The following is a 13,218-nucleotide window of genomic DNA, read 5'->3' as shown; positions in this document are numbered from 1 at the left end:
GTTCAATTAAATTATTATCTAATAATTTAACCAAAAATGTTTACATTAAAATCAAACAAATAGTTTTAAATGGTATTAAAATATTAAAGTGCATTTTAAGTACTAAAAATTCATATAATTATGTATTTTAAACTGAGTTTACAAAAATTATTTTCGCATTCAATTAATTAATTAATTAATACATTATGCGATTAATAATTTTTATTGAAAAGTTTTATTATGATATATCAGAATATATTTTTTAATATAATAATCTCGTGTTTATAATACATAATATTTATGTATAATTTTTTATGTATTCCTTGTTTAATAAATCATATAAAACATACTATTTATTGTTAAGATTTAAATCATCACAAAATAGTTTGAGAACCACATCGACAATGATATTCAACGGCGAAGTCGACAGATATCAAGGATTTCATGTCAATCTCAAAGATGTCAAACAGTTTAAAGATATTACTGTCGATGAGTTTGAATTATCACTAAAAGGTTTGTCAGATATACTTAACAAATAATGACATATAATTGACTATTAGATGAGTATTAGAGAGTATATTCATTATTAGTATATTATTATTATTATTATTATAGAAGCACTCGATGATTGGGTAAAAAAATACCGGTGCTCATGGTTCGAGGTCGGCCTACAATTGACACATTTTCTACCCGTTTTAGCTAAAGTTTAGTCATATATTTGTTTATACAAAGAGTTATTAGATTTATTATTATATCTATTTATATATATATATATATAAATATCTATTAGTTTGGTTATGTCTTTCATCACACAAAGACAGAGTATGTATCGATGAACAAGTGGTTGTCGCCATCGGAGCCCAAGAATGTGCCCGACTATGCCTTCACTAACATAGGCGTCGGTAATTTAAAAAAAAATTATAATCTTATTTTTAAAAAATTTATAATAACACAAATTTTTGCAATTATTTTTAGGAGGATTAGTCATCGACAAAGACAATCGGGTTTTAGTGGTCAAAGAGAGACATAATCTCGGAATTAAAATGTGGAAATTTCCCGGCGGTTACTCTATTCAGGGCGAAGAATTTGGTGAAACAGCAATCCGTGAGGTCAGAGAAGAGACAGGCATTGATTGTCAGTTTGAATCTGTTATAGCCTTTCGACACATCCATAAGCTGGCCTTTGACTGTAGCGATATTTACATGGTTTGTCATCTGAAACCATTAGGTTCTGTGATGAAAGGGTCGGGTAGTCTAGAAATAAGCAAATGTAACTACGAGTTGGATGATTGCCAGTGGATACCAGTAGATGAACTGAGACCCCAGTTGTCGGCATTCAATCGCTATATACTCGAAAAGTTTGTTATGAGTCAATCAGCGGGTGTTATGATTGGTCTCAAAGAGATACCCGTAAATATTCCGCAATTCAAACATATTAAACAACAAACTTATTCAATACATCAATTTAATAAACAATTACAGGATAACAAAGGGTCATAGGGTTAGAACAAAATAATTTTTGAAACATTTATTTTGATTTTTTTTATATAATATATAAAACTTGTTGAAACTTGATTTACAGAATTTAAATGAATATAATAAATAAATACATATACGATATAATCAATACATATAATGATAAATAGTTATGTATTTATAACTTTCCAATAAAAAAATACAACCATTTAAACAATGAATTAATAGTAAATACATAAATTAAATTTTTTATTCAATGTTTTATGATTAGTTGAAAATAAAATAATTTTCACGAAAGTAATTTCCATAAAGAAATTTTATGCGCACACAAAATGCAACATCAGTTGCATAAATAATGCAATTTTAAACAGTAGTCAGTCAGTCAATCATCACATTATGCCCTAATCATCATTGCCGGGCACCCGCCACCCGGAATTACGGCCGACATCATACAGATTTTCAATGGCCTCATCTGTACAATTGAGTGCCTTCAGCTCTAAATACTTCTTGTAGAGCAACAGAGCTGTCTTTGCGTCTTCAATCGAATCATGCGTTTCCGATTGGATGGTTATGTCGAGGAAATGCCAGGCCAGGAACCGCAACGATACCATACGCTTAAAGTTGGGCGACTGAAACAGGAATACCGTATCGATGACCTGTTCGGGCGGTACGACCAGATTTATGACACGAAAATCGTTACGCAAACCGTGACCGACAAATATGACACCCGTATCGACCAGGAATCTAAGTTTCATATAAGTTGACTTCAATGTTGTCAAATGTTTGGATGAGATGCCAACCTCCAGATCGCCCGGTTGTATACCGGAAAATTTTGTCAAATAATCGGCCACTTGGTCTTGAGTGGTGATATAGTCATCAATAAATGGCTGTCCTTCCAGTGGTCCACTTCCGCGTACACACGATATACGAGCAACTGATTTCTGCGATGGTTTTATTGTACTGCGAGTCCCGTCGGCTCGCAATTCGGTCTCCTCCTGATTGAGTGTCACAAACTCGGCATCCATGGCAACAAAATCACCCTTCTTTGGCATCTCATCGATGGTCAACGGGGTGAACGAAATGGATCCGCGTCGAGCTTTTGACGCCAGATTCAGATCTTCGCCGAAAACATCTTCAGTTACGGCATTGTTCATCGCCAACAAATTGCTATGCAATTGATTCAAATCTTTTCGTACATAAATCAAAACTGAAGGCACTTTCCAGTGGAGATCATTGGAGACAACTTCTTCGACAGTTATGGGATTAATCGAATAATGATTAAATAGAAACCAATTGTTGTGATATTCATCAGTAGCTGATCGGTGTTCAAAGTATTCTTTGTCCACTCGGATGGCGCTAACAATGTTACTGATGTGCGCCTCGTTTTTCTTGACTACAGATGTGACAGACATGAGTTCATACTCTATAAAACAATCGGTTTCACTAGTCTTCGAACTCGTCGTGAAATCTATTTTGTCATTTTCATCAACAGTTATACCGAATGACAATGGAATCCAAGAGACAATATCTTTAGTCGACTCTTTGTTCTTTTCGTGCGAAAATTTGCAGTCACTTCTGTTACAATTGTTTCCGTAACGACACGCCTTCTTTGGTGTTGGCATTTCCTGGACACTAGTGGGCACATATCTGGTGCTATCATTATTCGTTGACATACTGTCCACTTGATTCTTCCAGAATCGGACAGCCTGTTCGTTGTCCAGACCAGTATTGATGGCCAATATGTGTGGAATAGACTTGGCTTCGCGCCGTTCGACGACGTGCTGATATTTGGCGCACTTTTCGCAATAGGTTTGTATGGTCTGTTCGGTTAGTACACTGTGTTTGAGTAGATCAACAAATTCAGTACACTTGAGATTGTCGGTCGGATAGCTTAAGGTTATGGGAAACGACTTGTGCGGCTGTTCCCATTGGTGATCACATTTGCATTGATAAATACGTAATAATGATAACGCAAACAAGTCGTTGATAAACGATGATGAAGATGACGATAATGATTGTGTTGTTGTACTTTGTTGGTCACTACCTGACGATAAGGTTTTTGTATCACTTTTGTTGCCATTCGATTGCTGGTCATCACCCGATATCTCGAACACGTCGTTTGAACTTTTGGTTTCCTCAGAGTCCAACTGACTCAATATGAACCGCAGCCACTGTTGGGAGAGTTTTACGTAGTTAATAGTCTTGCGTATGGTTTCGTCGTCGGGAAATATAAGATTCAGTGCCGAAGCTTCAGGCATTGTCCGGAAGGCACGCAATAGGTTATTGGCCATACAGGGGGTGTGTTTGGGCGATATGTCTAACATATGAAATAGAAAACCCAATTCGCAGACCAAACAGTACTCCTTTTTGCATACGTGACCCATAATACCGGCACAGAGAGGCCGTATGAAGTACAGCGCCTGAATCATGTTATTGGAGTACGAGTTCGGTAATGTGGAATCGAGGCCGACAAACGGCGAGTGATTATAGCGGCTAAAGTCATACTCGTCTTTGTCAATCTTGTCGTAGTTGGGCTCCAGAAAGTAGTATCGATGCGGCATTTCGTTGTCTTCGGGACTATCTTCTCGGTGATGGTAATGGAAGTCAAATATAAAATAAAAAACAAAACATTTTAATGCAAACAAATTAATTCAATCTTTACTGTTATACTGACTTCGTTTCGACCCGTTAGCCGAGTCTGCGGTAACGGCTGTCCGCATTTGTAGTCGCGATTTGCCCTGATTTGGTGCGTAGCCAATGGAACCGACCATTCGTATGGTGCGCAAGATGTCGGGATCAATGGCTGGAACGGGTCGATATGTTTTTCGGCACATATCGGGAGGCAAATCTGACAAAAGTTTGTCATTTACAGCCCAATAAGGAAATGGAGATATTTCCGATACGGGTGTACAGAGATCGGTAATAGGAACGGGACGTACCGGTTCTATAGGATCGGCAAATTCAGTCTGTTTACTATTCATATTGAAGTCCACTTCGCCGCACGCGCCGTACAAATATATAAAGTTATGATCGTCACCGAAAGCCAATGCCTGGCCAGTACTGGACACATCAAGACTGGTTATGGAGGCACCGGTAGGTGGTAGTTGTATACTATGAATATAGCGCTGGGAGTAGTCGCCGACGTCAAATACATTAAACTGACCCGTTTGGGACACTACACAGCATTTGGCCGCAAATTTGGGCAAAAATTTGATTAAATACGGCGAAAAGTTGGGCATCGGTATGGGCGCCACGGCCTTCATTTGGCGCAAGTCGTACAACATGAGGAAGTGGTCAGCTATATAGTTGCCATGACGTTCCGAGAAGCCACAAGTAATCAAGTAATTGCCGCAAACATCGATAGAGGACAACATAGAGTGTGACTGGAATTCCTGTTGGATTTTAAGCGAAACAGTGTCTCGAAGAGTGATCTATCGGGTGATCATCAAAATGATATGTAATCTTAAGAATATCTTCAAACAAATACAAATACCTTTCCATTAGGATCGGCCAAACACACGAACTGCGGGTGCTGTTTCATAATAACGCAACCGCTTTCTGCAATATCGGTCACCCGTACATGTTTTACCCGCTCGATGTCCAGTTCAATAAGCTTTTCCTGGTGGCCGGCCATCAGTAATAAGCCCGATGGCAACAAAGTCATGCATTGCATGTCGCGCATCAACAACTCGGACTTGTGCGTGAAGATTGTCAGTCCACGCCGTTTGGACAGTCGTAGCGAGTCTTTGGTCAGCGCCAGTACGCCCGACACTGGTGTCAGTACATCGCGGATGTCGTTGTTGTGGTCGACATGAAAGGAGGTATACTTGTCGAGTGTGTATGAATAATATGAAGTCAAATGGCCGGAAGCGTTACCCATCCATAGCAGCTCTTCGTGTGTGTCAAACGTTACGCACGAAACACCCGTTTGCCGATCGGCGCCAATGTTGGAGCCGATATCGGCCACACACGAGTTGATCGGCGAATATTCCATGTCTTAAAGCGCTTCCAAAAGCTGTTTCCGTTTGCTATCGGGTAATTTACAACCTAATTACGTGTTTGGTTTCGGGACAAACCGATAGTCATCTACTAAGCGGACAATCAGTGGTCAATCAGTGGTCAATCAGTGGTCAATCAGTGGTCAATCAGTGGTCAATCACCTGAATAACACAATTTATGTTTTAACAACTGTTTCATTGTTTTTATTTTGTTTTCTAATATTATTTTACTTAACATTTAATAAACAAAATGTTTTTGTTTTGGTTTTTGTGGAAAACTTTTCGTACATAACGTTACACTCAAACACAATGTTTATTATATAAGTGTTATATAAGTCATACAATAATACACATGTGATATACGATATCATAAATAAAACAAAATATTTGATTTAAAAATAGTATTATAATTACGAAACAAAAATAACTTTTTTTGTGACAATTTTTTTTAATTAATTTTTTAAAAATTTATAAACTAATTGCCGATTAAGCGACCATCAAATACATGGCCACTACTACGGAGACCACTACAGCTGTGACAAAAAGTGACGAAACAATACCGACAACAGACAAATCCCTACCGAAAGTTAGGCCCGAAAACGAGTATCAGCGGCGATGTCTGGCCATTGTCGAGTCAATGCTGGCCACCGATGATGATGTCCAAAAATCGGCCACTATTGATGAGTCACGTTTGCTGAACGGGTGCCGTTACATTACACGCGGCCACTATGACGACATTTGTACTGAGAGGTCACTGTGCGATCAGTGCGGTTATCCGATGTGCCGTAACAGTCTCTCGACTATTCGGGCGGCCACTGGTCGCCAACGAAAGTCACGATTTGGTGCTAAACAAGTGTACAAAATTGATACAAACAAGAATAAGGTTTACAGAAAAGAAGAATTGGAAAAGTTTTGCAGTCCGTCGTGTCTGGCGGTCAGCAATTACTTGCGCCAACAGATCAGCGAAGAAGCAGTGTATTTGCGGACAACAGACACTGTGACAGCTCTTGGAAACATTCATTTGTACGGCAAAAAACCAGATGATAGCGACGACAAAGAAAATGCAGTCGACATTAGTTGCCAATCGGAGATAACATCGGAAGAATTGGACCATAAAAAAGATGTCAATAGAAGTACAATGAAAACAATGGATGCGTTGTCCTATCCCTATGTCAAAGACGAGTGTTTACAACAGTTAAAGGATCAGATGATCGGTTTGACAATTAGTGAACGTATGATTAATCGTCACAATGATGATGACCACAACAACACAAGTGTCGACAGTAGTGATTGTAACGATGATAATAACGATTAAAGATCTCTAAAGTTTTGATTATCAGTGATTAAACCATTGATGATGATTATAGTGCATATGTTTTATGTTGTTTGTTAGCAATATTGATGGACAGTTAGCAATAAAAAAAGATATCATAAATTTTATAACATATCCAAACATTAAACTATTGGCCTATAAATGAAAAAATTTGTAAAATTTATATTACAGGTAATTATTTATAATTATTTATAAACAAAATTATAAACAATATTTAATAAAATAAAGATTATCACTTTTTATGTGATATTATATTTTTATTTATCAATAATGATTACCTAATACTAGTTGTTGTTTAACTCATTGAAATCAAATCTGATCTAAGTTTTAATTGATTTTTTTTTGTTTAACAAATGTGAGAAACACTTGTATCTACAATAAACTAACGACAAATTATTTAAACATTTAAGTTTCATTCATATGTTTTCAATTAATTTTTATTACTTTTTTAAAAAAATACACAATTTATTATTAGTATTATCATTAGTCTACTACTATACTAAAGGAACTATTATACTAAAAATTGCTTATAAAAAGGTGAGACTAGGTTTTTTCTAGAAAATAATTAGTAATAAAAATATTTTATGTACAGTATTTGCAATAATGTTTTTTTTGCTAACTCATACATTTATAACTAAAGTACTATATTGTATTAATATATACAGGATGGCTCATAGCCTTGTTACATTTTAAAATTTTAATTTTACAAAAACTACAAAAGATAAATTTATCAAAAAAATTGTAGTAAAGGGCATAAGTTTATTAGCACAGGAAGGTATGGTAGATTAAATTATAACAAAAATATTAATATTTACATTAATTATAAATACAGGTATTTTAATATTTTATAAATAAGTGGTTATTATGTAAAGTAATATTTATATGCAGTTTCAGTTCAAATATATGAAGTTATTATCTAAAAAAAACTTGTGTCACCTATTTTCTAAACGATTTTTATACTGTTTTGTATTATTTACAAAATTAAAAATATATATAATAAATATTGTTATAATGATTTAAAAACAATATTATTTAAATTACTCAATTAGAAATAGTTAATATACAATACACATATTATATAAAGTAATGTTTTAATAGAGAATATTCTGTAATTTTTTTATTGTTAAAAAACATTCAATGAAATTATACACAAATATTTGTAGAATATTACTACTAATTTGTACATTATATAAGTCAACAATAATTGCTATTATATTTCAGGTTATTGCCGATGATATCAACAACAACGACGATATTGTTGCAGCCATTGATGCAGCAGTTATGACCAATAATCGTTTGCATCAACATCTGAGGGCACAGACATATGAAACGACACCAGAGATTCCCAGTTATGTTTGCTATGAAGAGTTGGAGTGTTTTGTTCGTAACGGACCCATGAAACACATCGGCACATTGCCGGCCACACCAGAAAAAATCCAGACCAGATTTTTTGCTTTTATGCGGGCGTCGCCTAAAATTGGTGTCGAAATCAATCCCAAACTACAATATCAGATGTTATATGTGGCACAGGAACCGTCACTGGTGGTACTGATCCATGGGTTTGCCAACGATGCAAACAAAACTGAAATTGTGACCCTAAAGGATTCTCTGTTAGAGTACTCATTCACACCGGTAGTAATAATTGTGGACTGGGGTCGCGGCGCACAGGCACCCTGGTACGCCGATGCAGCCATCAATACACAATTGATTGGCCGACAAATCGCACACTTTGTTAATGTGTTGACTATGATTGGCCGCACCAATCCTTTTAGTGTACATTTAATTGGCTTCAGTTTGGGAGCACATGTGGCCGGGTTTGCGGGAAAATACTCACAAAATAAGTTCAACTGGAAGTTCGGCCGCATTACAGGTGCTCATTACTAGACAGTATTAAGTTATTTGAATTTTAATTGACATTTAACCCCAATTATAGCACTGGACGCGGCCGGACCACTATTCGAAGGTTTTCCTGGCGCTCATCTGACCAAAGCGGACGCCTATTTTGTGGACGCCATACATACGAGCGCCGGTAGCAATATACTCAAAGGAAAGGTCGGTTATATCGGGCCGTTTGCACACATGGATTTTTACCCGAATAATGGCACTCAACAGCCCCGGTGCCAAAAACAGCCCGTTTCGATCACATGCGACCATAATATGGCACTCTATTATATGGAGTCATCGCTTAGGGGTCAGATTAATTGTTCAATGTATGCATTCAAGTGCAATTCATGGCACGAATTCATATCGGGCACCTGTAGCGACTCTATAGGTGTGGCCATTATGGGCTATCTAAGCGTATTGTCTAGAAGTTTGGGCAGTCATTATCTGAGAACTACGGCTACGTTTCCCTATTGTTGGGCCAATAAATTGAAGAATAATAATAATAATAATAAAACTAAATCCAAACATAAGAAAAAACAACACACAAACAAAATTAAGGTTTAAAAACAAATATTAGTTAATAACAACTTATAATTGATTTTTTTATATCAAAATTAATTTTATTATGTAATACCAATAAAAAACCATTTTTTTGAATTACTTTTTACTAATATATTCATTATCTTTGATGTAAAACCTCAACGGTTTATTAGCCCATTCCTTAGCCCTATCAATACCTATCCGTTTGGTGCAAACAATGTCGTCATCGGAAACGGTAGAACCGGTTTCCAGCCAAATAAGTTCACTGTCGGTAATATTAACTTTGTTGATATTGTGTCGATCGATGTCCATTGCCATACATAACTTGGAGGGCCCATTGGCTAACAATGTCTGCTTATAGGGTGTATCAGTACCAGTCTTACGACATTTGGCTCTCAAACTCTGCATTTGATCCAAACCGTCAATCGGTTGGACAGCTCTTAGGAGTACAGCATTGCCATTGCCATCAGCAGACAAGTTCATACAGTGATACATACCATAAGTCATGTACACGAAACACGTACCGCGAGTCATGTAAAGCGGTTCCAAATGTTCAGTGCGGCGGCCATTGTATGTGGCGCTGGCCTTGTCTTCGGCACCCAAATAGGCTTCAGTTTCGACAATAGTTGCTTTAAGCGTTTGGCCGTTTGGTGACAGCCGTCGGCACAGTATTTGTCCTAACAGTGCTTTTGCCAAATCGACACACGATTTATTGTTGAAGAAATCAGCCGATAGTCTATTCATAGGTTTCGCGGAACGTTTGGCTTTGATGTGTCCACGCGAGTGGACATCAGAGACAACAATTTCGGTGGACTTTCGCTTACGTTTAACACCACTATTAGCGACAGTCTTAACTGTACTCGTCTTGGATTTGGGTTTGTTTCGTGCGGTGGGCTTCATGTGTCCAAATCGGGATCAACTATTATATGATATATGATATGATTGGTATGTCTTTTAAAAATCATATGCAATCACTAGTGATGTCACGCGTGACGCGTGCGCTACGGATTGGGCGCAACTTATAACACGTGACACGCATTGCATACATATTATGAAACAGAAAACAAACACCACTTCTGTTATGTTATGAAAACAAGACATCAATTTTTGTGTCCTATTATTGTCTCTATTCATCAATTGATCGCTTTTTATAAGACAAGTTCACAGTTATAATGTCGTCGTCTTCAGCAGTAGTTTTGGCCACTAATGGTCAGTCATCGGTGGCCTCGACGACGAAGTTTGTCGACTTTTGCAAAGTGTGCGACAAAATTGAATCGAAAAAATCAAAGAACGATAAGAAAKCGATTCTCAAGAAGTTTATCGATTGGTGGCGCCGACAGTCTACACATCCCGACGACTGTTTCTATTCAGCCCTACGGTTGATGTGTCCGCATAAGGACGTCAAGACGTACAGTATAGCCGCCGCTGATGAAGCTGTTTCTATCACCGCTGATAATAGCATTAGAAGCCAATCGTCTACAGCCGGTGTTGACCAGAATTCAGGTCGCAGTGCATACGGTCTGAAAGTGGATAAACTGAGACAAAAATATATAAAAATATTGAGTTTGAATCGCGAGTCAGACGACGCCAAGAAGTTGATGACATTCAATAAAGACCCGAATAATTCGTTGAAAGACTTTGCCAATGTTTTGTACGAAGTAATGACCCGAAGATCGCGTGTTATTGATGGCAGTATTACTCTCGAGGAAGTGAACAGAGAGTTGGACCGAATTGCCCGTTCGTTCGAAGAAAACCGTGCCTCCGATGCTGACGAAGTGTTGACCAAATTGATCAACAATATGACAGCATTGGAAAACAAATGGTTGGTACGGATTATACTGAAAGACATGAGTCTCGGTATCGGCGATACTTCCATAATGAATGCCTATCATCCCGACGCTATTGAATATTTCGATACCATTCACAACTTGCAGAAAGTCTGCACCGACTTATCTGATCCGACTGTACCATTGAGTGTCAAATGTATACAATTGTTTTCACCTTTTTCGCCGATGCTCTCCGAAAGAGTTAAACTCAAGACAATCAATCGCTTAATCAATGATAAGCTGTTCTTTATTGAACTCAAATACGATGGCCAGAGATTTCAATTACACAAATCTCGTCAAACGTTTAAGTATTTTAGCCGTAATTGTAATGATTTTTCCGATGCTTTCAATCAATCGCTAACGCCGTATATTGTCCATGGATTCGATGACAGTGTTGTCGATTGTATATTGGATGGCGAAATGATGGCTTATCAAATAAGTACTGATCGATTGCTACTACAAACTGAACCTAATTTTGATGTCAAACGTCTGACTGATGGCACCGGTGATAAACATCCGTATTATGTTGTTTTCGATGTCTTGTATCTTAACGGCAAAGTAATGACTGGAAACCCGTTGGCCGAAAGGATTAGATTATTAGAAAGTATTATTAAACCGATAAACACAAGACTTACGATTGGTGAACGGCGACTTTGTGAGACTAAAGAGGAAATCATTGATTCAATGAATGCGGCCATCGATAGACAAGAAGAAGGTATTATTATTAAGTTAAGTGAATCAGTTTATAAGCTAAACAAGCGTCACGGCGGCGGTTGGCTTAAACTGAAGCCCGATTATATCGACGGATTGATGGATGAGTTGGATCTGTTGATTATTGGTGGCTGTTATGGCGATCGCGGAGGTGTTTCACACTTTTTACTCGGAGTTAAAAATAATAGCGATTCAGATTCAGATACTCCGTCGAAATTTTTGAGTGTATGTCGCGTCGGAACCGGCTATACTAATGAAGAGTTGAGAAAACTGCAGAACCGATTCAAAGATCATTGGAAAACATTAGACAGGAAAAAGTGTCCACAGATTTTTGAATTCGGCCGAATGAAACCCGATGTCTGGATCGAGCCTAAGAACTCGGTTATCTTGCAGGTCAAGGCCGCAGAGATTATGGACTCGAACGGCGATTATCCGAACATTACTTTTCGGTTTCCGCGAGTTATGAAGATTAGAGACGACAAGGAATGGCATCAGTGTATGAGTGTCGCCGATATGGAGCAGATGAGAGCCCGCGGATCTCTGGCCAATACATTGGACTACGAGGTTAATGATGAACCAGAAAAGAAACGCAAACGAGTTATAGATAGGCCAACCATTTCTAGTCTTTACCAATTGGCCGACTGTTCAGATGTTAGTGTCAGACGTGATCTGTTTGCTGACAAAGAGTTTTGTGTCATTCCCTTCAAAGATGCGCCACTAAAACAAAAATATGAAAGAATTATCATTGAAAACGGTGGTACAGTGACTGCTAGTCCGGCGGTAAACAAAACATTTTGTATTATAGCTGATAATTGTGATACAATTGCTGTCAAAAGGCACGTGAAGTGCGGTAAATATGATATTGTTAGACATCAATGGATCGATAGATGTGTTTCTGAAAATAAACTGTTGAATTGGATTCCGAGTGATTTGTGGAATCAGACCAATGATACTAAAAACAAAATGAGTGAATCATTTGATAAATATGGCGATTCCTATACCGAACCGATATATGAGTTAGAGCTCCGAGAGTTGTTCGATAAGATAGTGAACATTGATTTGAAGCCATTGTCCAATAAAGAGATTGCCGACATTGAGTTTGAGTATTGGCCCGATGAGCGGCAATCAAGTTTCTTGAGAACAGTTACCATTTATGTTGATAACCAACATAACAACAACCACTTTAATTGTCAAGATATTTATATCAAGTACTGGCAATCGGTATTACGATTTTATGGGGCGACAGTTGTCCAGAGTTTAGCGACAATGCCATCGCATGTCGTCATATTAAACACCAAACGAAGAGAATATTTCAAGAAAATTAACAGAAAAAATGAACGAAAGTTTCATATTGTCGATGAAAATTGGATCCAACGGTGTATTCAAATGAGARATGTTTGCGATTATATCGATCTTTGATTTTACTTAAATAAAAATTTGTTAATTGTATTGATAAATATTATAAATTATTA

The 13,218-nt window shown here is 37.4% G+C and overlaps 6 protein-coding genes across 7 annotated transcripts; 4 read left to right on the top strand and 2 right to left on the bottom strand.

Annotated features, from left to right (window-relative positions):
* Positions 1–19: 19 nt before the first annotated feature.
* LOC128953944 (nucleoside diphosphate-linked moiety X motif 6-like) lies at positions 20–1,541 on the top strand. 2 transcript variants are annotated; one of them, XM_054299492.1, is made up of 5 exons: positions 20–72; positions 344–492; positions 595–683; positions 770–881; positions 955–1,541. In XM_054299492.1, the coding sequence occupies exons 2-5, from the start codon at positions 384–386 to the stop codon at positions 1,476–1,478; spliced, it is 834 nt and encodes a 277-aa protein (XP_054155467.1). In that variant the 5' UTR covers positions 20–72; positions 344–383; the 3' UTR covers positions 1,479–1,541. The 2 variants fall into 2 exon arrangements, with proteins under 2 accessions (XP_054155467.1, XP_054155466.1); XM_054299491.1 differs by lacking the exon at positions 20–72 and having other exon boundaries at positions 308–492; positions 955–1,540.
* A 207-nt stretch (positions 1,542–1,748) lies between these two features.
* On the bottom strand, positions 1,749–5,679 carry LOC128953929 (PAN2-PAN3 deadenylation complex catalytic subunit PAN2-like). The gene is made up of 3 exons (XM_054299468.1): positions 4,948–5,679; positions 4,129–4,885; positions 1,749–4,035 (listed from the first exon to the last, which is right to left on the bottom strand). Exons 1-3 carry the CDS (start codon positions 5,446–5,448, stop codon positions 1,856–1,858), a joined length of 3,438 nt encoding a protein of 1,145 aa, XP_054155443.1. The 5' UTR covers positions 5,449–5,679; the 3' UTR covers positions 1,749–1,855.
* A 162-nt stretch (positions 5,680–5,841) lies between these two features.
* On the top strand, positions 5,842–6,854 carry LOC128953946 (uncharacterized). The gene has a single exon (XM_054299493.1). The coding sequence runs from the start codon at positions 5,958–5,960 to the stop codon at positions 6,765–6,767; it is 810 nt and encodes a 269-aa protein (XP_054155468.1). The 5' UTR covers positions 5,842–5,957; the 3' UTR covers positions 6,768–6,854.
* A 1,202-nt stretch (positions 6,855–8,056) lies between these two features.
* Positions 8,057–9,166, top strand: LOC128954019 (lipase member H-A-like). Its single transcript, XM_054299585.1, has 3 exons — positions 8,057–8,655; positions 8,719–9,096; positions 9,162–9,166. The coding sequence occupies exons 1-3, from the start codon at positions 8,067–8,069 to the stop codon at positions 9,164–9,166; spliced, it is 972 nt and encodes a 323-aa protein (XP_054155560.1). The 5' UTR covers positions 8,057–8,066.
* A 160-nt stretch (positions 9,167–9,326) lies between these two features.
* On the bottom strand, positions 9,327–10,224 carry LOC128954018 (uncharacterized). The gene has a single exon (XM_054299584.1). It carries the CDS (start codon positions 10,107–10,109, stop codon positions 9,327–9,329), a length of 783 nt encoding a protein of 260 aa, XP_054155559.1. The 5' UTR covers positions 10,110–10,224.
* A 12-nt stretch (positions 10,225–10,236) lies between these two features.
* On the top strand, positions 10,237–13,165 carry LOC128954017 (DNA ligase 4-like). Its single transcript, XM_054299583.1, has one exon. The coding sequence runs from the start codon at positions 10,382–10,384 to the stop codon at positions 13,163–13,165; it is 2,784 nt and encodes a 927-aa protein (XP_054155558.1). The 5' UTR covers positions 10,237–10,381.
* The last annotated feature ends 53 nt before the right edge of the window (positions 13,166–13,218 follow it).

Source organism: Oppia nitens, unplaced genomic scaffold (genome assembly GCF_028296485.1).
Source record: "Oppia nitens isolate AA-2021 unplaced genomic scaffold, nextdenovo-longstitch-racon4-pilon3 scaffold24_pilon_pilon_pilon, whole genome shotgun sequence".
NCBI classification, from domain to species: Eukaryota; Metazoa; Arthropoda; class Arachnida; order Sarcoptiformes; family Oppiidae; genus Oppia; species Oppia nitens.
Note: the sequence above shows the minus strand (reverse complement) of the source record. Positions and strands in the feature narration are given on the sequence as shown.

Bases quoted from the DNA above. Each gene is read 5' to 3' on its own strand.
- LOC128954019 (XM_054299585.1), top strand. From the start codon at position 8,067: ATGACCAATAATCGTTTGCATCAACATCTGAGGGCACAGACATATGAA. The intron at 8,656-8,718 runs GTGCTCATTACT...CCCCAATTATAG, and splicing joins GAAGTTCGGCCGCATTACAG to CACTGGACGCGGCCGGACCA.
- LOC128953946 (XM_054299493.1), top strand. From the start codon at position 5,958: ATGGCCACTACTACGGAGACCACTACAGCTGTGACAAAAAGTGACGAA.
- LOC128953944 (XM_054299492.1), top strand. From the start codon at position 384: ATGATATTCAACGGCGAAGTCGACAGATATCAAGGATTTCATGTCAAT. The intron at 684-769 runs GTTTAGTCATAT...AATATCTATTAG, and splicing joins TTCTACCCGTTTTAGCTAAA to TTTGGTTATGTCTTTCATCA. The intron at 882-954 runs GTAATTTAAAAA...AATTATTTTTAG, and splicing joins CTTCACTAACATAGGCGTCG to GAGGATTAGTCATCGACAAA.
- LOC128953929 (XM_054299468.1), bottom strand. From the start codon at position 5,448: ATGGAATATTCGCCGATCAACTCGTGTGTGGCCGATATCGGCTCCAAC. The intron at 4,886-4,947 runs GTATTTGTATTT...ATCACCCGATAG, and splicing joins TGGCCGATCCTAATGGAAAG to ATCACTCTTCGAGACACTGT. The intron at 4,036-4,128 runs GTCAGTATAACA...ATCACCGAGAAG, and splicing joins GGCTAACGGGTCGAAACGAA to ATAGTCCCGAAGACAACGAA.
- LOC128954018 (XM_054299584.1), bottom strand. From the start codon at position 10,109: ATGAAGCCCACCGCACGAAACAAACCCAAATCCAAGACGAGTACAGTT.